At 32.2% G+C, this 27,034-nt stretch overlaps 1 protein-coding gene and 1 long non-coding RNA gene across 3 annotated transcripts; both read right to left on the reverse strand.

Moving 5' to 3' along the window:
• Nucleotides 1-393: 393 nt before the first annotated feature.
• Nucleotides 394-18,409, reverse strand: LOC107892018 (protein CASP). Its single transcript, XM_016816980.2, has 19 exons — nucleotides 17,923-18,409; nucleotides 16,309-16,419; nucleotides 15,584-15,762; nucleotides 14,733-14,882; nucleotides 12,954-13,042; nucleotides 12,633-12,742; nucleotides 12,382-12,476; nucleotides 11,893-11,948; nucleotides 10,946-11,108; nucleotides 5,560-5,652; nucleotides 4,316-4,444; nucleotides 3,955-4,074; nucleotides 3,625-3,705; nucleotides 2,658-2,765; nucleotides 2,387-2,530; nucleotides 2,193-2,294; nucleotides 1,476-1,555; nucleotides 700-792; nucleotides 394-612 (listed from the first exon to the last, which is right to left on the reverse strand). The coding sequence occupies exons 1-19, from the start codon at nucleotides 18,005-18,007 to the stop codon at nucleotides 552-554; spliced, it is 2,049 nt and encodes a 682-aa protein (XP_016672469.1). The 5' UTR covers nucleotides 18,008-18,409; the 3' UTR covers nucleotides 394-551.
• A 1,328-nt stretch (nucleotides 18,410-19,737) lies between these two features.
• On the reverse strand, nucleotides 19,738-22,572 carry LOC107892019 (uncharacterized). Of its 2 annotated transcripts, XR_001682408.2 has the most exons (5): nucleotides 22,487-22,572; nucleotides 22,246-22,395; nucleotides 22,042-22,086; nucleotides 20,477-20,584; nucleotides 19,738-20,120 (listed from the first exon to the last, which is right to left on the reverse strand). It is a non-coding gene; the product is annotated as an uncharacterized lncRNA (long non-coding RNA). The 2 variants fall into 2 exon arrangements; XR_001682406.2 differs by having other exon boundaries at nucleotides 22,246-22,563.
• Between the last annotated feature and the right edge of the window lie 4,462 nt (nucleotides 22,573-27,034).

Consider the following 27,034-nt stretch of genomic DNA (forward strand, 5'->3'; position numbering starts at 1 on the left):
ATAAGAACAAAAAATAAAACAAATATTAAAATAAGTAAAAAGTATGGTGTGTATTTACACACCTTGAACTAGCTAATGGTTGGATTCGGTGTCTACTCAGTGAAGAATGGAAATGTTTGGCTGAAGCTTTGTGACTTTGATTACCCAGACTTCTCATTTCTTCGATAGTATTATTTTTTCAACCTCCTGTTTTGCGTTATCTCTTCTTAGTTTCAAGACTTTGTATTTCCCCTTAATATCTTATTATTATCAGATGGCATTTTCTTCAAAAAGAAATATTTTGAAATCGAATTTCCTCACCTCCATTTTCAAGACAATAATCTCAATTTTTTAAAAAGAAAAATACGTGCACTGGAATTAGGATGGCGTAACAAACCCAAGTTGAGAACAAACTTAAGATCGAAAGACATGGATGTATATTATTAGCTATTTTGAACATAACATGATTGTGTTACATGTACAGTTTATTAAGTCTGTAAATTTAATTTCAATGCCATATTCTTCTCACAAGAACAAACCATAAATGAAGAAATGGCTAAGGGTAGATGTCACTAATATCCACGCGGAAGGTTCAAGTTTTTCTCAACGACGGCAGTTTCCTCAGAGCCATGGCTGCATTAACAAAAAATACATGTAGAGTCAGATTAATCTGAAAGGAAATCTGGCTTAGTTATAGTAATGATTAGGGCACGTTATCACCTGAGGTAGCTTAGAGCGGACATTCGGTATAGACAAGTAAACACTAGGATATGCAAACCAATTGTGTAGAAAAATGCAAATGTTCGAGCACACCTGCACTTACAAACCAAGTATTTCATTAGCAAATCAACGAACTTTCTAAGCAAGCAGGTATTATTGCGTCCACACGTCACGGAGAGAATTGCGTCAGACTCCCTTATACAATGGTGACCACATTAATTTAACTACGGGCCAACAAAAATGTGCTACTACTATTCTTATTTGATATATAGAAGGGATATAACACCCAAAAGAATGTAAAGGTACATGCACATAGAAATTCTGCTCATTTACAAATGCACATTTTTAGACAGGGAACAACACTCGGACCAAAGTTGACCTATAATAAGCATTTGAATGAAGTCAACTACCTTACACAATCATCCTGCGTTAAATGATCCAAACCCCAGATCCAATTACTATTCGGTTTGCTGTTTGCAAAGTAAAACGAGAAAAAAAGTTGAGCCTACTATAAGACATACCCCAACCTACGTGAAACCTATATTCACCCGCTTAAGAGTGACTATCCTCAAGAAAATAATGAAGTGGAAAGAAGACAGAGACCTAAACTCAACCTTGGTCACAATGCTAGACACCCCAAATCTACCAGCGTGATTGCCACCTTTACAAATGTGCATACACTCAAAAAGAAAAATGAAAGAAATGGAACAAGAGATCCTGCCAAATAAAGCATACTATACACTGTATATGCAATAGATGATGAAACAAAACCATACTTGTTTCCCAGAAGAAAACGTCCGCTGCTGAGTGTGATTCTGTCTCTGAAGCCCAGCTCCTTGTATCTTTGATCCCTCTCCTATGTAATAAATGAAATTGATTATTCCATTATATCCAACAAACAGCATGAATAGAAATGTGACCTGAACTCGAAGATTCCATGAATGTAAATGTTAACTGGATTATTTTGATATTTTCATATGAGTTGGCATGGACGGTAAAAAGCTGTGAGTTTGCATGTCTTGGCTGTTCAACTTTGTTCCCAACTAAAATAAGCTTTACAAGGACAATTCTTCTTCATTTATATTAGCCTGATAAAAATATGTCTCATAGCAACGGACAAGGGTGTGTATCAACATCTTATTTTGAATCAGTCTTGATACTTGCAAAGAGAAAGAATATTTGAGCATTGTTCCAAAAGAAACCAGAATTATCAGATCATTCATTGCATGTATGATGGAATGTATGGCACAAATACAAAATCTGATTTATGCTTGAAGATATGTAACTAAGAAAATTAAGTTGATTTAGTTCATCTAATAAAAACAAGCCTGTGAACACCCACAGTTTCTTCTCTTCTAAAATTTGTAAATTTGTAATGAATCAAACAACAAAGGGAACTCTACATGCCTAAGTTCAAAACTAAACTAGATCACGTGATATATGTGAACCTGACAGAGCTACATATTTCATGAATGGAGCTCAAGTTTACCAACCTTTTTTGAGAATGCTGCAAAGGGATTAATATCATCCTCATATATCTTCTTGTACTTGGATTCAACATCTGAGGTGAAACCACTTTCAAGATCCTCGGCATACTGAAAGGTGATCAGATACAAGAAGACAGCTTCAAGATATGATACTATAGTCACTAATGAGAATCATGAAATGTACTAAAAGCAACAAGTACCTTCTTTGATCCTCTAGAAATTACTTTCTCCTGGTTATAATCCTGGACATAACGAATCTTTCCATAAAGTTTAACATTATCAGCTTTTGTTTTCTCCAGTTCTGTTGTTAGCTCCCCTATCTTCTCCTTTAATTGCCTTATTTCCTATAAGATAAGGAACATTCAACAACGTTATTTTGCAGAAACCATAAACTTAATGCATATAATAAGAATTCCATTAAACAAAAATTGAAACAAAATGCAAGTATGCGCAGAAAGGTGGACGGCATACTTCTTCAGTTTCCCGCAAACGTGCCCTAAATCGATCACGCTGATTGCAGATCACCTTCAGCATTGAGCTTTGGTCTTGATCTGCGGAAACTTGTTTCTGATCTGTGTTCTGCTCCATAATAGGAAATGAAATAATAAATCAGAGTTCATTGTGAAAATTGAGTTACTTCACTTGCAAAACATTTCCTGTCAATAAATATTTACTATGATCCATGATATCAAGAATTTAAATACAGAACTGAACATCACTAGTCAGAAACATGATTCTTTCAACAATACCTCCATATGTGGCCCAACAGTCTCAAAAGGTAATGCTGCACTCAATGAATACATAGGACATATGACACTAAATTCTTTCCTAACCTAACATTTAAAATGAAGAAACTCAGTAAGTGTTGTTGACACAGATTCTGTACACACATCTAATTTTTCAGCTTAAGTTGGACAATCTGACTTCTTGACAGAGGACCCTTTATCTGAGTAATTATCCACTTGTTCCCATGCGCGTGCACAAAAAATGGAAAAGAGAAAGGGAAAGAAAAGGAAAAGAAGATAATAAATGAATAAGTAAAAGATTAAGAAAGAATCTAATAAATTTCCCAAAACCGCACACTTTGAGGTATCAAGTTCCCAGGTAATTATACTTCATGCTGGCAAGAATAGCTAAAAATTACATGAAGCAAGACAGGATTAAGCAGTGAAGCTTAAATAGAAAATATGACCGAGTACAATGTGCAAGTATAAAAGTACAAACACCATGTTAATTAAATTCCTATTTTCTTTGATACAAAAATTCTATCTTAAAGGATATATTTTCTGGTAAGTTACACATGTAGAGTAACAAACAGAAGCAAGTACAAACACCATGTTAATTAAATTCCTATTTTCTTTGATACAAAAATTCTATCTTAAAGGATATATTTTCTGGTAAGTTATACATGTAGAGTAACAAACAGAAGCAAAAATACCTCGGAAAGTTCATTCCCTCCACTCTCTGAAAGATCCCAATCATCAAAAAGAGTTCCTTTCTTTTCTTTGGAACTATAACCCTGCATTGAAGATAAAAAGATGCGGATGAAAAGGAAAGGCTGCAGTATGCGGGTCTTGTTTCAGATAGTCCAATATCATTATATCCATGGATGGAACAAAATAGAGACTGATAGTTTCAGTCTTTCACTATGAAAGAGAATTCACAAATATGCAGCAGCCAGGAAGTCATTTAAGGAAAATGCTGTAAGAACATAATGAAGCTGATTAAAATTGCCATTTTCAGAATCTTGTAAGAAATTAATCCAAACCTTCAATATATCATCTTCTAATTTCTGTATCAGCTTTTGTTGTTCATTAACCTTTTCCGCGAGTTCTACTATTTTGCCTTCAGCTGTTTCCAGAAAAGATGTTTTCTCGGAAAGTTTCACCTGAAAACCAGTAAAAGATACATGACCACAACTAGTACATGATAATTAAAACAGATCAAAAGCATCAAAATCTAACTAATATCCAAAATTCTCCATATATGTCAATGAAATATGATAACTGCAGATATCCACAAGATATCGACTTCTGTATAGTTTCCTCTGGACAAGATCTATTTATATTTATCTTTGTTGGAGAAAATTGGGAAAAAGAAAAACTAGGAAGCAAAGCACCAAAACATACCTTCAGCTGTGTAAGTTCATGTTCCATTTTCTTATTTTTATCAAGAAGAAGAGATTCCATTTTACTCATCTCTTCCCCACTGGTAGCTGCTTCCCAATCTTCAGCCTCAATTGAATTATAACCCACTGCCTATACAGTCAATAATGAGAAATACATTGAGATGCTATCAAGTGAGAAGAAACAAGAAAAAATTAATATAAAGTCATGCGTAAACTGCAACAACCAGAGCAAGACAGACAACAATTTTTTCTTTTTTCGTTTTACATATAAAAATGTAAGGCAACATAAACAGACTTTTGATGTAAAGTATACAAGTTTGAGTACAAATCAAACACCAATTCATCCTCAACATACTTATTGATCCTTAATTGGCAATTATATACCCTCTTCAACAAAAAGATACTAAAATGGCTACAAGTCACCTGTAAAAAGATGCTTAAGTGAAACATCAAGTATTCCCACATGCTAAAAAACATATACTCTTCAAGAGTCGAGCAACTATGGGAATTAATGAAAGCCACTTGCTCCTTGCTTCCTAAAGTTACTAAAAGCTATGTTACTCGGACTTCAGTGTGTGTGTGATGCGGGTAAGTGTCTGACATGGCTATGGTCAGATCTTTCTAAGTTTTTCCATGTATTTGGAGGATTATTGGATATCATATGCATCATACCCATTTATTGACGTAAGTGTTGCACATGAGCACTTCAAAAAAAAATGAAGAGTCAAGAAACATAGACTAAAAGGTAAAAGTGAAGAGTAAAAGGCAACATCATATGTAACTGAAAAGAGAGATAGAGGGAGAGGGAGGGAGGGAGGAAAAAAAAGAGCCAATGGCTACAATTTAGAGAAAAGTTATTTATATAAAAGTAGAATAGTACATTATGCTATTAAGAAGATTTAAGATTTTAACTTCAAATCTTTAAAAATTTCATTTCTTTTTGTCTAAAAAATTAAAGCACATCTACTTTTGCTTCAAAAGTAAAATGCGAGCCAGTAAAAGCAACAATCAAAGGGAGTTTCTTCTAATTCTTTTATGATTGGAAGTTAGCATCACTAGGTACAGTACAAGCAAAACAACTAAGAGAATTAGTTACCTGAAGGAATTGGTAAAAACTGAGAACTTAGAACCATCTTTATTTCAGAAACTTGATTACGCAAAATTCTTAAAAATTGGTACCTACTGAAAATTAATTAGCCCATGGAGATCTACGTAACCAAGAAACCCTTAAAAGGATGGTTTTACCTGCAAAATTTTCACTTTCTTACGCAAATCATCAACCAACTTTTCTGTTGGCCTTGCTTTAAGTTCTTTCTTCATCTCCTCAAGAGCAACATCCTGATTTGCATAGAAGAGAAAAAAGGAAATATAAGGGGAAAAAGTCCTTTCTTACAAATAAAAGAACATTCATTTCAACAAATATAAAACCAATGCGGAAATAAAGATAAGTGACTCAATAACGTCAACTCTAATCAGAGTCCTATTTCCAACACATTGAATAAAGCACCATAGATGAAAATTCTCCAAGCTCAGTAAAAGTTTATATAAACTAATAATTATGCTTTGGTTTCCATAAGAATAAGTAAAATATGTTGAGTAGCAAATCATAAAAATTATTTGTAAATGTAAAATTCCAAAGTTAATCCCAACACTTCAAGGATTAGTTTCTCTAGTTTCCTTGCTTGAATAAAGAGATTAAGAAGGTTTTTCCCAGAATCTCTCTTGTTTTATTATTTATTTTTTGTTTCTGGATTTAATTTGATTGCATCTCCTTTAGGGATTTGATTACTACTAGAATTGAGGAGTAAGTAGTGACAAACATGTTATTTTTCTGCTATAAATTCCACCAGCTTCATATTTATGAAATAAGGATAAATAATAAAATTTTCCTCTCTGAAAATATTCATCTCAATTCTATTTTCATCTCTGAAATTCTATAATTTATTAATCGCTCAATTGTAATTTCATCTCTAAAATTCAACATGGTATCAGCGATTGAACATTGATTCTTTTATGACGAAAAAAGGCCCAGCCTTCGGAATGGCTACCGACAATATCATTGGAAGATGCTCCATTGCTAAAATAGGTAATTTCCCTATGGCCTTGAGCACCCCAAAAAAACAGGTGCATTAGATCATATAATTAGTAAAGCTACATTATTTACTACTAACAGACCAAACTCTGAAAGGTTTGTACTGCTGATGGTACATTGTCCAAAGTGGCAAGGATAGGATCAATAGTTATCACTGACAGAATGATTTTAAAATTTGTGCTATCAGTTCCCAATTTGCTTGTCATTTGCTCGTCCATTAGCAGACTCGCCAAATATATGAATTGTGTTACTAACTCTTTGTGAATTTGAGGACTAGGAATCAAGGAGAATGATTGGCAATGCTAAGAACCTTCGAGGCTCTATATTCTTATTAGTCCTAATACTCCTGGAGAACAAACTCAAACTACAAGTAGTGTGTCATTCCCAATTTATTCAATTCCTTCCAATAACGATAGTGCAATCATGTTGTGGCAATATAGGTTAGGTCACGCCAATTTCCGGTATTTAAAAAGATTATTCCTGACACTTTTCAATGAAACCAATCTTGAGACTTTCCAATGTGAAGCTTGTCAATTATCCAAACATGTGAGAAACAATTATTCAATCCAAGGGTATAAAACATCCCATCCTTTTGCAATGATTCAAAGTGCTACACATAGGGACCCTTTAGAGTCAACACCACCTCAGGAGCTTGGTGGTTTGTTTCATTTGTTGATGATCACACACAAATAACTTGGGTATACTCGACGAAAGAAAAACAAAGGCAGGCAACATCTTTAAAATTTTCAATAACATGATCCAGACACAATTCCAAACAAAAATAAAGGTATTTCTATTTGATAATGCCAAATACTATTTCAATTCCATACTTGGAGAATATCTTATAGATCAATGAATTGTGCATCAAAGTTTGTGTGTTGACACAACCCAACAAAATGGGACAACAAAAAGAAAGAACACACACTTCCCAAAAGTAGCCAGATCCATTCTGTTCACCATGAGAGCTCCCAAGCATTTTTGGGGTGAGGCAATTCTTACAGCCACATAACTAATTAATAGGAGACTTTCAAGAGTTCTAAAATTTCAAACACCTTGCCAGTCTCTTCTCTCCTACCCAGATATTCGACTCATCTCATCCTTACCATTAGAAGTGTTTGGGTACATAGTGTTTGTTCATATACATCAACAACATCGAAGCAAACTATATCCAAAGGCCATAAAATGTCTTTTTCTTGGTTACTCTCCCACCCAAAAGGTTACAAGTGTTACAAGTAACTAGGAAATTCTATACTTTTACAAATATTAAGTTTTTGAAAATCAACCATATTGTCCAAAAACTTCCATTCAGGGAGAGAACAATTCTACAATACAAGAATGTAGTTTTTAGCCGCCACATCTATCTCACCTAAAATAGAGTCAACCATTCCTCCCACAACCTCCATTCCCCAACAACCATCCTCAAGCCAACAACCATGAATCCTCTAAAAGCTAAGCCAGACACTAACACACATATTCCTATCCTGCAGAATCTGCAGTTGACAAAGAACTAATTGTTTATTCCATGTAGAAAAAGGCTCAAGAGGAAACAAAACTACACACTTCCTGAGAAAAACCATGAATCCAATTCAAGTCCAAATGTTCTAGGTAACACATATCAGAATATTTTTTATGATCTTAGTATTCCTATTGGTTTGAGAAAAGGTGTAAGACGATGTACCAAGCATCCAACCTACAACTTTGTTTCCTATTATATAATCTTTCGTAAAAATATTGACCATTTGCTACTAATTTATCCAATGTAGAAATTCCAAAGAATATTCATGATGCTTTAAAAAAAACAAAATGGAGGGCTGCCATCCAAGAAGAAATGAATGCTCCTATAAAGAATGGTACTTGGGGACTCTTAGACTTGCCAAAAAGGAAGCAACCAGTGGGATAACAGATTTTCACTGTCAAACATAATCTAGATGGGAGTGTAAGTCGCTACAAAGCAAGGGCTGTTACCCAAGGATTTACTCAAACCTATGGTATTGACTATCAAGAAACCTTTGCTCCTATTGCAAAGCTTAATATTGTTTGTGTTTTGCTATCTCTAGCAATTAATCCAAACGGCCCTCTTGACTAGTTAAACATAAAAATTGCTTTTCTCAAAGGTGACTTGGAAGAAGTTTACATGGAATTCCAACATGCTTTGAGACAAGAGCCAAAACAAATGAAGACAATAAGCTTCAAAAGTCTCTCTATGGTCTCAAGCTTTTCTCGAAAAACACCATGCTTTTCTCAAAGGTGACTTAGAGCATGGTTTGACAGGTTACAAAGGTAACCAAGAATTATGGGTATTCCCAAGGTCAAGATGATATATCCTATTTACAAAATTCTCTCATAATTGAGAAGTTTCTATTCTCATTATTTATGTTGATAATATCATTGTCATTGGGATAAAAATGAAGAAATGGGCTACTTGAAAGTACTTGCTAAGAAGTTTGAGATAAAAGACCTAGGACCATTAAAATATTTCCTAGGCATGGAGGTTGCCAATTCAAAAGATAAGTATTGTAGTCTCACAACGAAAGTACAACTTACTAAAAGAAATTGGAATGTCAAATTGCAAGCTTGCTGACGCTCCAATGGAATCAAATTATAAAAAAGGTTTCAAAGAAGGTACTCCACCATTTGACATAGGAAGATATTGACTTTTAGGAATGCTTATATACATGTCCCACACAAGGCCAGACATAAGCTTCCCTATTAGTGTTCTAAGTCAATTTATGAACAAACCAAATGAAGAACATCTTGAAGCAATTTATCAGATTCTTAGATACTTGAAAATGACTCATGGTAAAAGAACATTCTTTTAGAAAGGAACAACTAAAGGAGTTGAAGTCCACTTGGATGCTAATTGGCAAGATCCATTATAGATGAAAGATCAATTACAAGCTACTGCACCTTTGTATGGGGAAACTTGGTAACTTGCTGTAGCAAGAAACAGTCTGTTGTCTCTAGGATTAGTGCCAAGGTAGAGTGTAAAGCTTTAGCTCAAAGGATATGTGAAGGATTATAGTTGAAAAGGTTACTTCAAGAGTTAAGGATCTCAACAAGAGAGCTGATAAAGGTGTTTTTTGATAATTTTGCAGCAAGAGGTATTGCTAGAAATCCTATTCATAATGATAGAACCAAACATGTTGAACTAGATCACCATTTTATAAAAGAAACGGTCGAAGCTGGAATATTGAACCTAATTTACACACCTACTCATCACCAAGGGACAAATGTTCTAACAAAAGCTCTTTCAAGAATTGAATTCCAAGCTTGGAATGATCAACATATATTCTCTAACTTGAAGGGGGGTTAGAATTCCATAGTTAATCCCTACACTTTAGGAATCAATTTCTCTAGTTTCATCGTTTGAAAAAAGAGATTATGAAGGATTTTCCTAGAATCCCTCTTGTTTTATTTTTATTTTATTTCAAGATTTAATTTGATAGTATCTCAATTTAAGGGATTTGATTAATACTAGAATTATCGAAAAACTAGTGGTAAACATGTCATTTTTCTCCTATAAATTCTAGCAGCTTCATGTTTATGAAAGAAGAGAAAATAACAGTGTTCCTCTCTAAAATTATTCATCTGATTTATGTTTTCATCTTTGAAATTCAACGGTAAATGAACAGACTATAGACTTTTAAAGGGTAAATTGTGCTTATACTCTACGTGATTTTGTTCTTAACATTTAACACCCATGGTTTCACTCTGTTATCAAAAGGTAGTGTGTTGAGTGTGAAGAAAATATTAATTACCAAAACACTTAGGAAAGGAACAAATTGAAAACCATAATCTTGGAACTTTTTGTGAATGAATAACTACTGAATTTTAAAGGGCAAATTGCACTTACACCCCATTTGGTTTTGTTTTTAACATTAACACCTATGATTTCATTCTGTTATCATGAGGACAATTTAAAAAAGCCCCTTTATATGAGCCTTCCATCAGCTTCAATGTTAATCAGCTTCAATGATGCATTAAACATTACAAAAGTTGTAATAGTTCGTGCAATTGGATAATGTTTTATGCAATTCGTGTTACACAGAACTTTATTAGATTTGTAATAATTTGTGTAATTAGCCAATGTTTTGTGTAATTAAACAAAACATTACAAATATTGTAACAATTTGTGCAATTAGGTAATGTTTTGTGTAATTATACAAAACATTACAATAGTTGTAATAATTTGTATAATTGAGTATGTTTTGTTTAATAGTGCAATTATACAAAACATAACAAAAGTTATACTAATTTGTGTAATTGGGTAATGTTTTGTGTAGTTGAAGTTGATGGAATGCTTATTCTAGAAGGCTCAACCTAGAACTTCTCGTTATCATAGGTAGTTACAATGTTTAGGTGAAAGCAAAAATGATGTTTCACATGATGTCAAGTACCAAGAGAAGTATTACATGGTGTTTCATAACTAAAGTGAAACATAAATGGCATAATTACCCAATTTTTTAAGACTAGAAAAAAGTACAGTTAGTACACATTGCACTAATTGGGGGAGGAAAAAATAGCAATAAGGTTTTCTACCTTTTCATTGAGCAACGAATTCAACTTCTTGATCTCGTTGACATGTTGCACTCGTTCATTGGATAACGTAGTTTCAATATTGTGAAGTTCCATGTTCAGCTCAGAGATTATCTTTTCTTTGGAACTTAGGGAGGTTTCAAGTATGGCATTTGAATCTACATCACTGTGTCGAAGAAATGATCAATTGAGAAAAACACATTGCAAATATAAAATGGGAACCGTAGAAAAATGGATATAAACACAAATGAACAAAGAGCTACTATAATTGTTCACATACCACATATAGAACAATATTTGACCAGCATAGAAGGCAATGATATGATGTAGAGACAAGAAAACAATTGCTGAGAAGTTATACCTCATTAACATACAACATATTTACTTCACATCAAATGATGTTTTTAAAAGGAAACTTGACATTTCAAATTCCACTAACAATGTCTATCCGGCCTTTACTTAACATAAAATGATGTTTTTAAGGGGAAACTTGACATTTCAAATTCCACAAAAAATGTTTATACAGCCAGCTGTCAAAGATAAACCCAAGAGATTCAAGCATGCCTAGCTATATATGAAACGAAGAAAGGAAGAAATTTAAAGAGGCAAAGGAACATGTGATTAGAGAAGAGCCAAAATAAAAGCTTCTCAGCAACAAATTACATATACTAAGAAATTAAAGAGTGGGCGTCCTAGACCAAAAAGGTTTTTGTATTTATGACCTTCTGCAAATGCACAGAAAATTTCTGACCCCAATGACAATCAAAACTACACACTTTCACATGACATGTAAAAACCTTGTAAAATAAAACATGAAAACAGTTATCAAGTATCAGATGTTAAAGCCTATAATAATAGACACAAGTACCTTTTTCACTCATTTCTTTCAGAAAATATAATAGCTAGAAAGGATTGCACTTTTCACAGTTAATGGTACTGGAGAACTTTACCTTCTCTTGTTTTCTGACTCTTCATTTGCTGACTGCAATTGTGAGCGTAGAAGCCCCTGCAAAGCATCCAATTACCCACATGGAACATCAAACTTATATATACCAACTAAACAAATAAAAATAATAATGCTTGCAAAATCTTCATATGCTGCAATCACTATGTCAGCAGAATCCACTACAGTGCATATCAGAATAAAAATTGCAAGCATGATCTGCTTAACTAAATTAACTAGGTTCAAGGATTTATTTATAAGTAGCACAATGCAGAATTTGAAGCCTTTAATTAAATAATTATTACAGAGATTAATATGCAGCCAAATAGTTCCAAGTTGAAGAAAGGCCGCAGCAGTCCTTTTTATTAACTAGGTCAGTATCAATTGCCATATGCAACTATACTCCCATCTGCTCTCATATTGGCAAATCAAGATCTTAAATGAATGACATGTTTATTGTGTCAGAATAAGCTAAAAAATTATATTTTTAATCTACCTTCTCTCTCTCCAGACTAAAAAGCCGAGTTTGGGCTCGCTCTACTTCATCCATCAAAAGGTTGACCTCAGATTGCTTTGCTGCCCTATCTTCCTCTGCATGGTTAAAGACAGTGTAAGACACTAGAAGCAAGGGCACATAATCCCAGAGAGTGGAAAACATAACAAAACAAATGAAAAAAAATTTCTTTTGACAATTAATGGAGTCAAATAACAGATTTGTAGAACAGAACAGTCAGGTCAGCCTTTCACCTGACTGAGCACGAAGTTCAAACAACTGGCTCTGTGCAAGTTCATGCAGTTTTTGCATGTTTGATACACTTTCTTTAGCTTGCCGTAATTGATCTTGCAAAGATTGCTCCCTGCATGAAGTATATAATTTATATACATCAGGGAACATAATACTAGAAGTTAAAGAACAGGTTCATTAAGAGAGCTATTTACACACCAACTATTATAATGGAATTCTGGTGCAATTTGCAGCTACATTCTAATACTTTTGCATGAAGAAAGGAATATGTCTGACAACAGACAGGAATATCTAACACCAAAACCACTAGGAGGAAAAGATACCTGTCTTTTAAGACTTCTAGAGTTTTCTGGTTTTCTTCTGCTAAACTGCGCTGCTTCATCTCCACAATTTCTTTCACTTTTTCCTCCATCTGAATGCATGGCCAAGATTAACCATTCAGCTGTATACTTCAAAAATAAAATAATTTAACTGAAGGGGTGAAAACATAAAGATAAGGAAAATAGCGAGGGAAAACTTGAAGGCAATGATGCTTAACTTGCCAGAACTGTGTAGATAAGAATTATGGAACATTGCCAAAACATTTCGCTAGATTTTCATCACAACAAATTTCTAACATGAACCCAATCATTGAACCGGCAAGAAAAAGTAAGCATTAGGTTCTTTGACATGCATCTTAAATCAAAAAAAAGAAATAAGCATTAGATCCTTTGACTTACATCTTAAACCACATTTGTAACCAAATAAAAAAAGTTAATTTCCTATAATTATGATCAGCATAATCATAATTCTCCTGTGTAAGATTATATCTCAAGGCAAATTAACTAAATCAATGGTTAAACCTAGATGTAGATAATAAAAGGCAACATCCTAAGTCAGCCCTCTATTTTTCTTCTTTTAAAAGCAAGGCAAGCCAACATGCAATAAACATGACATGACATGCCACTATTGTATTTCGAAAAGAAATTAGAGAGAACTTCAATCAGGTGGGCTTTTTCTATGCTTATTGCCTTGCAGACAAGCATGCCTAGGCACATCAGGTGTGCACCTAATCAAATTAGCTTCAACCAGAACGGTCCCAAGGCACTTTTGTTGCCTAACACTAAGGAACAAGGCATAGGCACGCCTAGGAACACGCCCTGACAATCCTGCCTTGAAGAAGATTTTCTTATTCATATGTCTGGATTCCTTCCTAGTATTCAAGAAGGCATGGGTTATTTGAAAACTCAAGATCACTACATCTTGGAGTTAAGGAATGACTCTTGATCTCATGCGTGTTACATGCTTAGCACATTAAAGTTGACAAATATGAACTTCGGAGATTTGGCTGCTTCTTTACTTTCTTTATGTTTTATTTTCCGTATAGTTCATGTGCTTTAATTTGTTTTAGATTCAGCATGAGGCCAAATCTTGCAACATCGACAGATAGAGCTGTAGAACATAGAATACATAGACCTAGAAATGAATATCAACCGGAATAAAAAAAAGCCACTCTCTTAGCTTCATTGTCCATAGAAAAACAAACCAAATGTAAAAAGAAGTGAAAAAACATAAGAAGATAGAGATTCAACTAGATAAAGGAAAGACTAATCCATGACATGCATCACTTATCAATTTTATGTTGCAAGTCTCTGACATTAGTTTCAAAGTGATGACAAGTAATTTCTTGATGCCAACAACTGAAACAAATATGCCTACTTCTAGAATGAAGAAAAGAAGTAAATATAAAAGAAAATAACCAGAGATTGGGGATTGGGCTAAAATTCAGATTTTATAACACATTCTATGGAAAAGGTCATGTTTAAGACAACAAGCCAACGCTTTCTATGAATACAAAAATAGATTCAACCAAGCATTATTTTTAATTACTTGAGGAATTGATGTTATATGTTTGTTTATTAATATATACTACAAGTCTTTCCTTTATTTATTTTTTGAATTTCTGGCCATGTTCTTGGAGTCACTTTATCATCATAGTCACTTTATCATCATAGTCACTTTATGACCAGTTCAAAAGACCAGTTTAAGTAAGATCACAAAACATAAAAACACAACACTGCATTACTGAAAATACATTTATTAGCAAACCAAGCACTGCTAACCTGCTGCTCTAATTGTCTATTCCGCTCTTCAAGTCTTCTTATCGTTGCCTGCTGATTTTTTAAGTGCATTGATTCTGTTCTGAACTCTTCAAGCTCAACTTTCATCTTCCGGTTCTCAGATTCCAATTCAGAGATTTTTAGATCTTGCTCCTGAAGAAGTATGTGAATCCAATGAAACAAACTCACATGTAGTACATTAAAAAGTACATAAAAAGAGATAATTTTGCTTGGAAGACCTGGAGCTACATACATAGAGGGGAGTAGAGGATAGATAATGTAATGATAATTTTTTTCTGTCAACATTTTTACAGTTTTCAACTACAACATGGTATATGCATGCATACTTTTATTTTAGGAATGATAACATATTTCCCAGTTAAATTTTAAAAAATGTCAAAAACAAATAACATGTTAAATTTTTTATTTTTTCGTGCTATGTTCCATAAAGATTGTTGTTTGATGTAACCCAAGTGAAATTGCTTCTATGCATTTCAAAGCTAGAATTAGATACACTAGCGTAAAATTTTGCATAAAAAAGTTATTATAGAAATTCATTTGATAGTTTTACTCTTTCCCCCCTAATGGAAAAAAAATGATAATATTTGAAACCATTTGCACACAGTTAAATAATTAGTGCCACCAAAATACTACCCCTAAGCATTGTTTAATTTGAATCCAAAAATGTATGTCTGAACCTTAGTGTTACCTAACATCTCAGACAAATAATTCATTGGTCGACATTAAAGAATTCCAATCAATTAAAAACTGAATTGAGGGAGGCATTCAACTAATAGAATGCAAATTTTAGTGGGATCTCATTATAAGTACCATATATCACAGATAATACTTACAGAAATTGAAGCAAGAGCAGGATAAGGATCAGGAGCCTCATAAAGCTTTTGATAGATGTTAAGAAAAGCATTCTCGCCAAATTTTGCCCTCTTGGTAAGATTATCAACTTCTTCTTGGTAGCCCTTAAGTAATGAATTAAATAAACTTAATTTTTCCTCTGGCGCAGCTTTCTTGAAATCTGTTATGATGAGAAACAATGAATTTGACTAAGGCATTTCTCTATACAGAGTAGACCTATAGCAAAAGGAAATCAATGAGCATGGATGCTAAGAAAAAGGGAAAATTTTCAACTCGTCTAACTTTCACAGTAATAAGTAACTGATATTAAGTTTTTCTCTATAATTAGCATTCCCTCAACCTTCTGTTCTTACTTTGCTTCCCAGTAACTGAACCAAAAAATGGAAATTATTAGCAGTTTTGCATTTGATAGAGTTCTTTGATTTGAATAATAATAATAATAATAATAATAACAATAATAATAACAATAATAATAATGATCATGATAATAACAATAATAATATTTTTAAAGAAAAATAAAAAGGATGAGACACTTGAGGATTTGGCACTCATGGATCAACATGCACCTAGAAAATAGTATGTTAACTCAACAGTAAAATGTTAGAAAACATAGCATCATTAGGCTACCCTGCATCCTTGTAAAGAATGCTGAAGTCTTTTTATGATTACTGCACAAACATGCCATACATGTAGGAGCAAACAATACCTCTTGTACTCTCAGCAAGCTTCCGCCTATTTTTCTGGCTGTTTTCCTGATTTTCAGCTATTCTGAGTCCTTGTTCATCAAGCACACTTTTCTCTTTTTCCAGATCAAATTCTGTAAAAGAGAAAAAAAGACATAAAGGAAATTAATACTCATCCCAAGAATAATTAGTTTCCTATTTGATTATACCAGCACATAGTCATGCATATTGCACAAGAATAAATGTTATTACTATTATATTTTTGGGTAAACTAGCAAAATAGTCACTTTTGTTTGGCTCAGGTTACATTTTAGTCATTTATGTTTGAAATGTTACGTTTTAGTCACTTATGTTATCATGTTGTAACATTTTAGTCACTGAGCCGTTAGTTTCTATTAACGGTGTAACAGTAAACTGATGTGGCACGTTAAATCATCATTTCAAACAAAAATTCTAGGTTAATTTATACAATCGGTCCCCATATTTTTTCGTTTGGAGCAATTTAATTTTTTTCTTTTATGTTTTTTTTTTAACTTTCTTTCTTTTCCATTCTCTTATGATTCTCCCTTTGTTTTCCTCCCTTCTCCATTTCTTTCAACGTAGTTTTTCTATGTTTTATTTTTTTGAACAATTTAATTTTTTTCGAGTGAGGCGAGCTTGTGGACTAGTTACAAATGGAAAGCATATAAAAACTATGTTAAAAGAAATAAAGAAGGGAGGAAAATAGAGGGAGAAGCGTAAGAGAATGAAAAAAAAAGTTAGAAGAACATAAAAGAAAATTTTTAAATTGTTGAAAATGAAAAAATATAGGAACCAATTGTAGAATTTAACCTAAAATTTTCATTTGAAATGATGATTTAACATGCCACATCAACTTACCGTTATAGTATTGTCGACAATTAACGACTCAGTAACTAAAATGTTACAATACGATAACGTAAGTGACTAAAACGTAACATTTCAAACATAAGTGACTAAAATGTAACCTAAGACAAACAAAAGTGACTATTTTGATAATTTACCGTATATTTTTTAGGTTATATTTCTGAAGTATAAATACATTTTTTTTTATAAATGATTTAATATAAAAAAAGGAAATAAACATAAGGTGAAACTAAAAATACCATAAATTATAGAATTCACTAAGAATTCAAATCTCATCAATCACTAATTAGATGTTACTGATTCTATTTATAATCCTATCATAAATAAGAATTATATAAGCGCAATTTAATAATACAAAACAGTCTAAACCGATAAAAATTCTTTTCCTAATTATTTTTGCTGGAACCATCACAGATGCAGACGAAAAAAATTGGAGAATATTGAAAATTTGCAGTACTTGACTCATCTTTCACACTTTCTCCTTCCAAAACTATCCAATTTTCTGGAAGATTGATTTTTGTTTTTTTTTTAACATGGATAGAAATGGCAACCTCTTCTGATTTCGTGTCTCATTTTTCTCTCCCACCCTCAGAAAAAGAGTAAAAAATCAAACTAAAAGCGGTCAAGATTTTCAACAAAAAATGCAGCCTGATTAGTTAACATCTAAATATAACTCCAATGGAAATGGTTGAACAAAACAAAATTAACACTTAAAGAAGAATAATTCCGAATGAAGCTAAACTTGATGATACCTTTCCAGAAATTGGAGACAACGGAGACAGGAGAAGAGGAAGGATTGGTTTTGTCGCCGTCGGATCCGCCTTGCGGAGCATCCATTTTTTGGGAATTCGGATCTCGCCGAATGCTAGGGTTTTAGCGTTGGTTGAAAATGGATTGTAAGGATTTGAATTAATTTCAATATTTCAAGTAGCGGTAAGGAGAGTAATAAGATCGAGAATGAGATAGGATATATTTGGATGATTCGTAGATCTGTAAAAGCCTTGAACCGAATTGGATCTTTAAAGTTTCTTTCAGAACTAAACTAAAATAAAATAAAAATAAATAGCTTTCTCCTCTCAGTTTTCGGTTGAGTTGTCGCGGTTGCAAGCTTACTAGATTTGGTTAAACGCTCAGGGTTAATTTGATCGGTTCCGGTGAAATTAAATATAGTAATGGTGATGAGATCGATCACTTAATTTGCTAGTGATGGGATTGAATATTTTAAGGATAAAATTAAAGTTTATGTTTCACTGTGTGTTTATATTTAAGGATTTAGGGCGTAAATGAGATTTGGTATTTAGTAGATATTTGAATTCTATTTGAAAAAATCGAATTCTATTTATAATTATTGAATTAGTAATATTTAGACTCGAATGGCTTGCAAGTTTTATCGAGTTTTTTTATATTTTTATATTATTAAATTATGTTAATACTCTTAATACATATTATTAACATTAAACTTAATTATTGAACTAAGCTTGAGTTTTAGCTTGAATACAAAAATTAATAAATAAGCTTAATCAATTATATCTCAAGCTTAACTCAAGGCTAAAAATAAATGTCCAATCGAGCTCGAGCCAAGTATTGAGTTCTGAATTTTGAGTCGAACTCAAGCTCAAGCTTGGCAGTATTTGTGCTTAGCTCAGCTCAATTACACCCTTATAGAGTACAAAATGACTTTTATAAGGTGAGAATATAAAATTAGGGCTTAACTCAAAAATTGATAACTAAATTATACTTTTTTATCTTGGTATTTAAATTTCTTAAGTAAATTACATAAATGGTCATCCAACTATTAGTAAGTTTAAAGCTAGTCCATCTAACTCTAAAAAATTACAAAATGATCACTTAAATTATCACTTTTGTTTTTATGAGTCCAATTTGGTTAAATCACTAAGGGCACGTTTGGTTCGCTATAATAGAATAGAGCTGTAATTGAATAGAACTGTAATAGAATAGAGCTGTAATGGAATAGAACTGTAATAGTAATTCAATTGTTTGGTTGAATGGAATGGAATAGAACTGTAATAATATTCTTGTGTTTGGTTGAATGGAATGATATTGTAATAACATAAAGAAAAAAAAGTAAAATGACTAGAATACCCTTAGCAGAATTTTTTTAGATAGATAATTATTGTTATTGTTATTAAATTTTAATAAGATTATTAATATAAATAATAAATAATTTAATCATATTTTAACATAATTATTATTAAATATAATATAATAAAAAATCATAATATATAATACTATAAAAATAATTATTATGTTAAAATATGATTAAATTATTTATTATTTATTATAATAATAAATAATAAATAATTTAATCATATTTTAACATAATTATTATTAAATATAATTTAATAAAAAATCATAATATATAATACTATAAAAATAATAATATATAATCTACTTTATTATTTTTAAACTGCAATACATATTTAACGTGCTAAAATATCATTAGTGAAACAAATAATTTAATTATTCTACAATAAAAAATAAAATATTAGAAGTAATAAATAACTTGAGAATTATATTTCACATTCAAACATAAAATTCATATATTAACAAAAAGTTACATGATTTCATTAGTTTATATGTCATAATCCACTATCATACATTCATGGTTTTTTCATTGCAAAAGCCAATTAAGTTCACATACAACAGCATTGACTGGATGAGGTTTCAACTTCCCACTATGTATATATGGTTCTTTTCATACATCTAGCTCATCTTTACAAAAACTATACAAAGATAGGATACCTAAAGTTAATTAGAAAATGGTGTCATCACCACCACCGCCATCAAGAGTAGTTAGATTACAACTACAAGGTCTGCTGGAAGCTGGTTTGGCTGCTAATTTCCTTTATCTAGAAAAGTAATCTTTATTCCTTTCTTCCACCCTGGCTTCACATCAATGGTTAATATTTCTAATTCCTATGCTTGTCGCCTGTAAAGATCCAAAGTATTGTCCGATCAGCAAGATCAAAAATATAAAGCTACCAATAATGATGCCATCATCACAACAGTGTAATTAAGGTGAGAATATCTCAGTTGAGTTCATAGTTTTTAGCATGAAAACAATATGCAAGCATCGAAAACACAATATCAAAGAATATGAAAGAAATAAACTCGTCAGCCACCATTCGATCGAAAATATAATTTATTGTCTTTATTTTCCTCTCTTGAGTTCATAAAAAAATGCATGCTGTGATAGTCAACTTGCAGAAACTAAAAAGTATATCAAAATGAAACTTTAGTCAAGCAAATGCAATAGAGGATCATGTATGAGATGAAGATTCATACCCTATGCATTAACTATAGTTCTTGAGATCTTCATCTTCCTTGTTGAACCAGTATACAGCTCTTCAAGGGTGCAAGGCAAATTGCTCTTCTTTGAGGGTCACTCAAGACCTGAATCACAAAATTAACTTAATTCCCCATAAGAAATCTATGAAGATGACAGATACTGGCATTTGCATCTATCCATGCTTATCTATACTATAGTGATCCAGGACAAGTTTGACTCTATTGTATTTTTGTATCATTAAGCACATGTTAAGATCAGATAAGTCGTCAAAATAAACAGAAAAACCATATTGCACCTGTTCTAGGGCAGTGACTACATTTTCTTTCGGTAGTTACCGGCTCCTTTATGATGTACCAAGTCCTCGTTTGGAGCCAGACACCATAATCTGCTCTCTAGTAGTTTCTCAAGGTTAGAATAAACCATATTCTGGGACCTCTAACGTGACTACCATAACTAATCAGACTAACAAGATAACATGGAAAAATAAACAATAGTTTAGAATCTAATACAACATTGGAAAGAAAAATCAGACACATAATTACATAACCAAAAGCTCACTAGCAGTAGTCGGGTCCTATGTTACACGGATTTGGGTGAGTATCGCATGTGGGTAAACTAATAAACTGGACTCTGCAAATGCCGTACATTTATTATGTTGTTAGGACTCCCTATTTTTCTTGAAGTACTTGTGTCTAACACTCATGTTTGACAAATATAGAGAAGATACGACCTTTAAGGATCCTCTAAATACATGAAAAAACTTTAAAAAAATCCATACATACTCCTAACCAACACTCATATCTGAGTACAAGTAACATAGATGCATTTGTATTTTATCCCTCTTCTTATTACCATTCATCAATTTCTTACTCCAATCTCTAATTCACTTTCAGGAAAGGCAATAGCAATAAAGATTACATCTCTAACACTAATAAATAGCTGTGCTATTGGAAAATTAAAAGCCAAAGCAACATGGCCTGAGCATAATCACTCCCAGACTACTATAGCAACTGAACAAATCAGAGTAGAGCTAATGTGCTAAAAACGAGTTGCAAGTTCTCCATGAATAACATTTAATTACACGAATGACAGAGAAGTCTACAAGAGAAGACGAAGACGTAAGAAAATTCCAGCACACAGTATATATCACGAAAGGAAGTGGTTGTTCAAAATAGCAAGTTTAGTAATTAAGCTTAATTCCAAAACACAAACGGCCAAATTCCTTGCACTCTTTTTTTTTCTAAATCAATTGTCTCAACAAAGATCACATGCAAGAAAGGGGTTAAAACAAGAAGTAGAAGTAAAAGGGTACAAAGCATATTATGATTCCACATAAAACTTCAGCTCCAACGGAAGAATGAACAAACTTCAATCCAGAATCTAAGAATTCAACTTTCAGGTAAGCATTTTTCCTTACCTTTCGAGAATCATAATCACTCATTCAAATCAAATATGTTGCAGAACACAGATGTCAGATTCGTATAATTTAGGAGAAATGAAAAAGCTCCAGCAACAAAGATTTTATGTGAAGTAGATATAGAATTTTTTTAAAAACACATACCTCGTGTTGCAACTGCCATTTCTCACTTGCTCGTCCGCAAAGCATCTGGAATTACAAAAAAAACGAAATGAAAATTTTAAAAATAATGAAAAACACAGTGAAACAGAACTAACAAAGGAAGTGAACAATTAAAGAATGACCGCAAAATGCAGGAAAAAGAAAAAAGAGAGCAAGAAAGCAACGATGGAATCAAACCTAAAATACCTTTGGGAGATGTTTTCTTCTTGAAGATCTTCAACATGAGATTAACTTCACTAGTTTGTCCTTCAAAAACAAACAAAAACCCTAGGAAACCAATAGCAATGTGAGAGCAATAGCACTTCCAGTGAGGGAGAGACCTGGGCATCCATAACCCTGCAACCCAGAAGAAGATTGGAAGGAAATGGGAAGAAGAATGAAAAAAGACGTGAGAAAGAAATGAGAAGGGTAAAGTTGAAACTCAGACCTAATTTTTCATTCTGAATAGCTATTCCGTGGGGAGAGTGCCGAATGGTAAATGACAGTTTTGCGTCGAATAACCCTGCATGGAATAAGGCTGTAATAGCCCATTACAACCAACCAAACAATGGAATAGGTGGGGGCCACCGAATTGGGGGAATGCATTCCTATTCCCCCAACCAAACATGCTGTAAGAGTTTGATAATGTGGTTATTAATGAATGACGTGGAAATTTTATCATTAATTCTTTTACACATAATATCCATGTCATTTTAAAGGTTATATAAATCAACAAGAAAAATATTAAAACCCCAAAACTAACCATTTTAGGTGTTTTAAAATCCTAAAAAATTAAAGTAGCGGCTTCAAATTCTTCCATTGTAAAGAAAGATTATTTATGGTGGATATTATAAGAGAAAAGACCTAAAATTGAAAATGGAATGAATGACCTTTTACCCATTTCCGTAATGACTTGATTTTTACTAGTGTCAAAAAATATGGTTTCAAAATCTCATTTCTGTAAATTGGATCTATAAAGGCAAAATATAAAGATTTATAAAGTTAGTATGAAAACATATTGAACTTTGATTAAGTAATTTAATCGAGAAAATGGTTAATTAAAGCTCAGGGACTAAATTATAATAGCCTAATCGCTATTGAATTTTAATTTAGAAAAAGGTTAAGGACCTAGATAATAATTATCCAAAGGGCCAAAATGATTATTTAATCATTATTCAACATAGGTTAGTGGATGATGATGCTTGTTTTCACTTAATTAATCTTATAATTAAATTAGCATAATAAAACCTTAATTAAGTTAACCAAACAAACTTAATTATTAACTAAACATGATATATATATATATATATATATATATAGATTAGCATAGTAGAATTCCACTGAACTTTGAAGAATGAAGAATGAAGAAAGAAGAAAGAAAAGGCCTTAAGTTTTCAACAATATTCGACCACAAATTAGCAAAGGTAACCAAACCTTTTTCCTGTAATTTTTATAGATTTATGATCATGGGAGCTTGATTTAGCTAGCCTTTGTATCAATTTGTTCAATTGCTAAGTTTTTAGCAAGTTGAAATTATAAAGAAATTGATGAATTAGACTTGAATTTGATAGTTATTAAGCTTAGATCATGATAAGGAATAAATTGTAAAGTTAATTAAGCTTGTTAGATAACTTTGTAACATTAGGGACTAAATTGAATAAATTGAAACACATGTCAAGAGATTATGCGATAAATAAAAAATATAGAGTCCTTAATGAAAGAATATGAAATCATATTTTGATCTAATGTTAGATATCAAAAAATATGCATATTCTGAGTATAGGGACTAAATTTGAATAAAATAAAGAATATGAGTGGCTATGTCTTTGAATGTGAATTGAGTATAAATTTGTAATGACATGGTTTCTAGTAGTGTTAGAAAAGGCAATTTTCAAACCCCATTTCTGAAAACTGAGCTCATAAATATTTAATGAATATATTTAGGAAGTTATTATATAGATGAACTGAATTTTGGATAAATAATTTAGTTGAAATTGTGTTTAATTAGGGCTCAGGGACTAAATTGTAAAGTTTAATTGCTATAGAATTTTAATTAGAAAATGAATTGAGGACTTAAGTTGCAATTAATCGAAAGATTAAAATAGCAATTAGACCATGATAATTATATGCTAATGAATGGTTGGATTAAAGGGACCATTAGTTTAGTTAAATTAATATTTGTTAAACTAAACCATGTTTAATTAATCTTAATTGTATATATAAGTTAGTGGAAGAAAGATGAATAGCTTCATCTTCTTCCTCGTTTGCACGAAACAAAAGAAAGAAAAACACTTAAGGGAGTTAAAGCTTTTGGCCAAAAATTTAGAAATGCAATTTAGTCATTTTCTTGTAATTTTTATGTTTTTGAAGTCATGGGAGCTTGATTTAGCTAGCCCATGTACCAATTTGTAAAATTTTTAAAGTTTTAGGAAGTTTCCATTGTTGATTTCTTGAAGTTTTAGGTGTTAAATTGATAGATTTTAAGCTTAGTTTGAGAAAAGGACTAAACTATAAAGCATTATTGATAGTTTCGTACATTAGGGACCAAATTGACTAAATTGAAAAATTTACTATATAAATAAGAAATAGGGGCTCACTAATGAGTAATAGTGAAATCAAAATTCAATTTGAAGCTTTAAATTGGAAGTTAGGTTAGTCCCGATTTTAAGGACTAAATTGAATAAATTGTAAAATTTGCATAAATTTATAATTGATTATGAATTTGTTGAATATTGATTGTGTTGTATGCTTATGTTAATCTATAGCCAACATTGACCTGGATTAATCGAAAGGGAAAGGAAAATCCAAAGTTGTCGACGAATAGCTTGAAATTTCTGGTTTGTAATCCTATGATTCGAGAATCATTTATTTTCTGCATATTTATACATTCTTCATTATATGGAGTTGGAGGTGATTACTTGATGATTGCTTGAGCTAAATTGATATGATTTAGATTGAATATCAAAGCAATGACTAAGTTGTGTAGAATAGAAAACTTTATTACTTACTTGATATGTATAATTGGTATGAATTTAAGTTGAAATATGTTATATTATGTGTTGAATTGATGATTTGATGATGAAATTAGTATAAGAAAGCATGAATTGAATAATATAATGAAGTTGAACGTGGTTACCTTGTTAGCTGTTCGAACTGAGTCGGTTATAGTTGGCATGGCATAGGGTCAGAGTACTGAGTAAAACCATCGTGTTCGGGCAATCCAGGGTGGTAAATATTATGCATTGAGTCATCGTTGTTAGGCAATACAGGGTGACAGATTGATTGACTTGAGAAAACCATTGTTGTTGGATAATCTGGGATGGTATTATTTATCGTTATAGCGTAATCATTGAGAAGCAACTCGGGTGACAGATCCGTGTATCCGTACCGAGTCCGTATTTGGTTAATAGGGTTAAAAATAGAAGAATTGGTTAAATGGTAATGAAATGTAATGGAAATATGAGTTGTGATACTATTAGATTTGAGTTGAAAATAAGCCCTGGGGGCCAAATATGTATGAAAGAGCTATTAGGCTCCAAAATTATTAAAATGTTTAAGTGAAATGGGACTTATAAACTTAATTGTGATACTAATGTATGAATAAGTGTCATATACATGAACAAATGTAGAAATGAACTAAATGCTAATAAATTGACTGTTACATGAGAAGTTAATATGTATGTACAAAAAATTGGTATAATGTTATGAATAAAAGCATAAATATATGAAAGTGAAAGTAATTTCATTAGGGATTAGTTTTATTGAAATTGAACATTTGGATATTGAGAGTAGAGTGTATATATATAATTACATCTTGAAATGATGTTAAAGAAGTGCATATAAGACCCGAGAATGGTTATTTATTGTATTTTTTGCGTAAAATTCTTATGGTTGTATGCTTATGATGTGAGTTCTTGTAACACCCTTACCCAACCTTAACACCCAATCCGAGTGTGGAGTGCTAAAAATGAGCCGATTTGGTCCTAACCACTAATTTAAAATTTAACTATTTTAAAGTTTAAAAGCCTGTCAAAAGATTTTGTTGGTTTTCAGGCCACATATAACCTTAGCAACAAAAACCTGACGCTTACACAACTCATGAAGGAATTACAGTCCTATGATTTGATGTTGAACGACGGTCAGCCGATCCGAAGAAAAGAAGCGAATATAGTCGTTGCTTCTTCCTCAAAAGGGAAGGGAAATGCATTAAGAAAGGTAAGGCTAAGGTCTCTAGGCCACCACAAGTGGAAAGGAAGAGAACCAAAAAGCCTAAAGACTGTGTTTATTATTTAACTGTCAAATTAAATTAATTCAATAATTAATATAATTCTCATGATAGTTAAATTTAATACCAACTGTGTTTAGATTCTGTTCGTTTCAACCATAGGGTGTCACCCTGTAGGCTCTTGTAACATTGGTAGTAATATAAGAACACTTCTAACGTTACAACAAATGAGTGACATCTAGCAATGCATCATTGCTACCCAAGTTACAAGAAGTTGTGGTTCGACATAACCTTTCTGTGATAAATTTTCACATATATTATATATGTTTGTCCTTTATATCTCGATTGGACTCAAGTCTGAAATAGTCACAGTTGCAAAGTCCAATCTCATGTTTCTTGATACCCGAAGTAGACTACAATAAAAAAATAAGTGTAATATCTTATATTAACTTATTTGAGCATGGCCATGCATTTCTTATAACACCCTTAACCCATATCCATCATCGGAACAAGGTTACGGAGCATTATCGAAGTTTACAGATTTAAAAATAGTTTACACATATCATTTACTATTCATAACCAAAATCAAATATATTCAATCATAATGTCCTTGAAATGGGCCATTGAAACCCAATTTATGCTTTAGAAACAAGTCGGGACTAAATCGAGAACTCAGAGAATTTTTCACAAAATCTCAAAATTTTTCTTAGGTGCAAGGGACACACACCCATGTGGCTAGGCCGTGTGGGCATTCGATGTGAGGCATATGGT

Source organism: Gossypium hirsutum, chromosome D09 (assembly GCF_007990345.1).
Source record: "Gossypium hirsutum isolate 1008001.06 chromosome D09, Gossypium_hirsutum_v2.1, whole genome shotgun sequence".
Classification (NCBI taxonomy): Eukaryota; Viridiplantae; Streptophyta; class Magnoliopsida; order Malvales; family Malvaceae; genus Gossypium; species Gossypium hirsutum.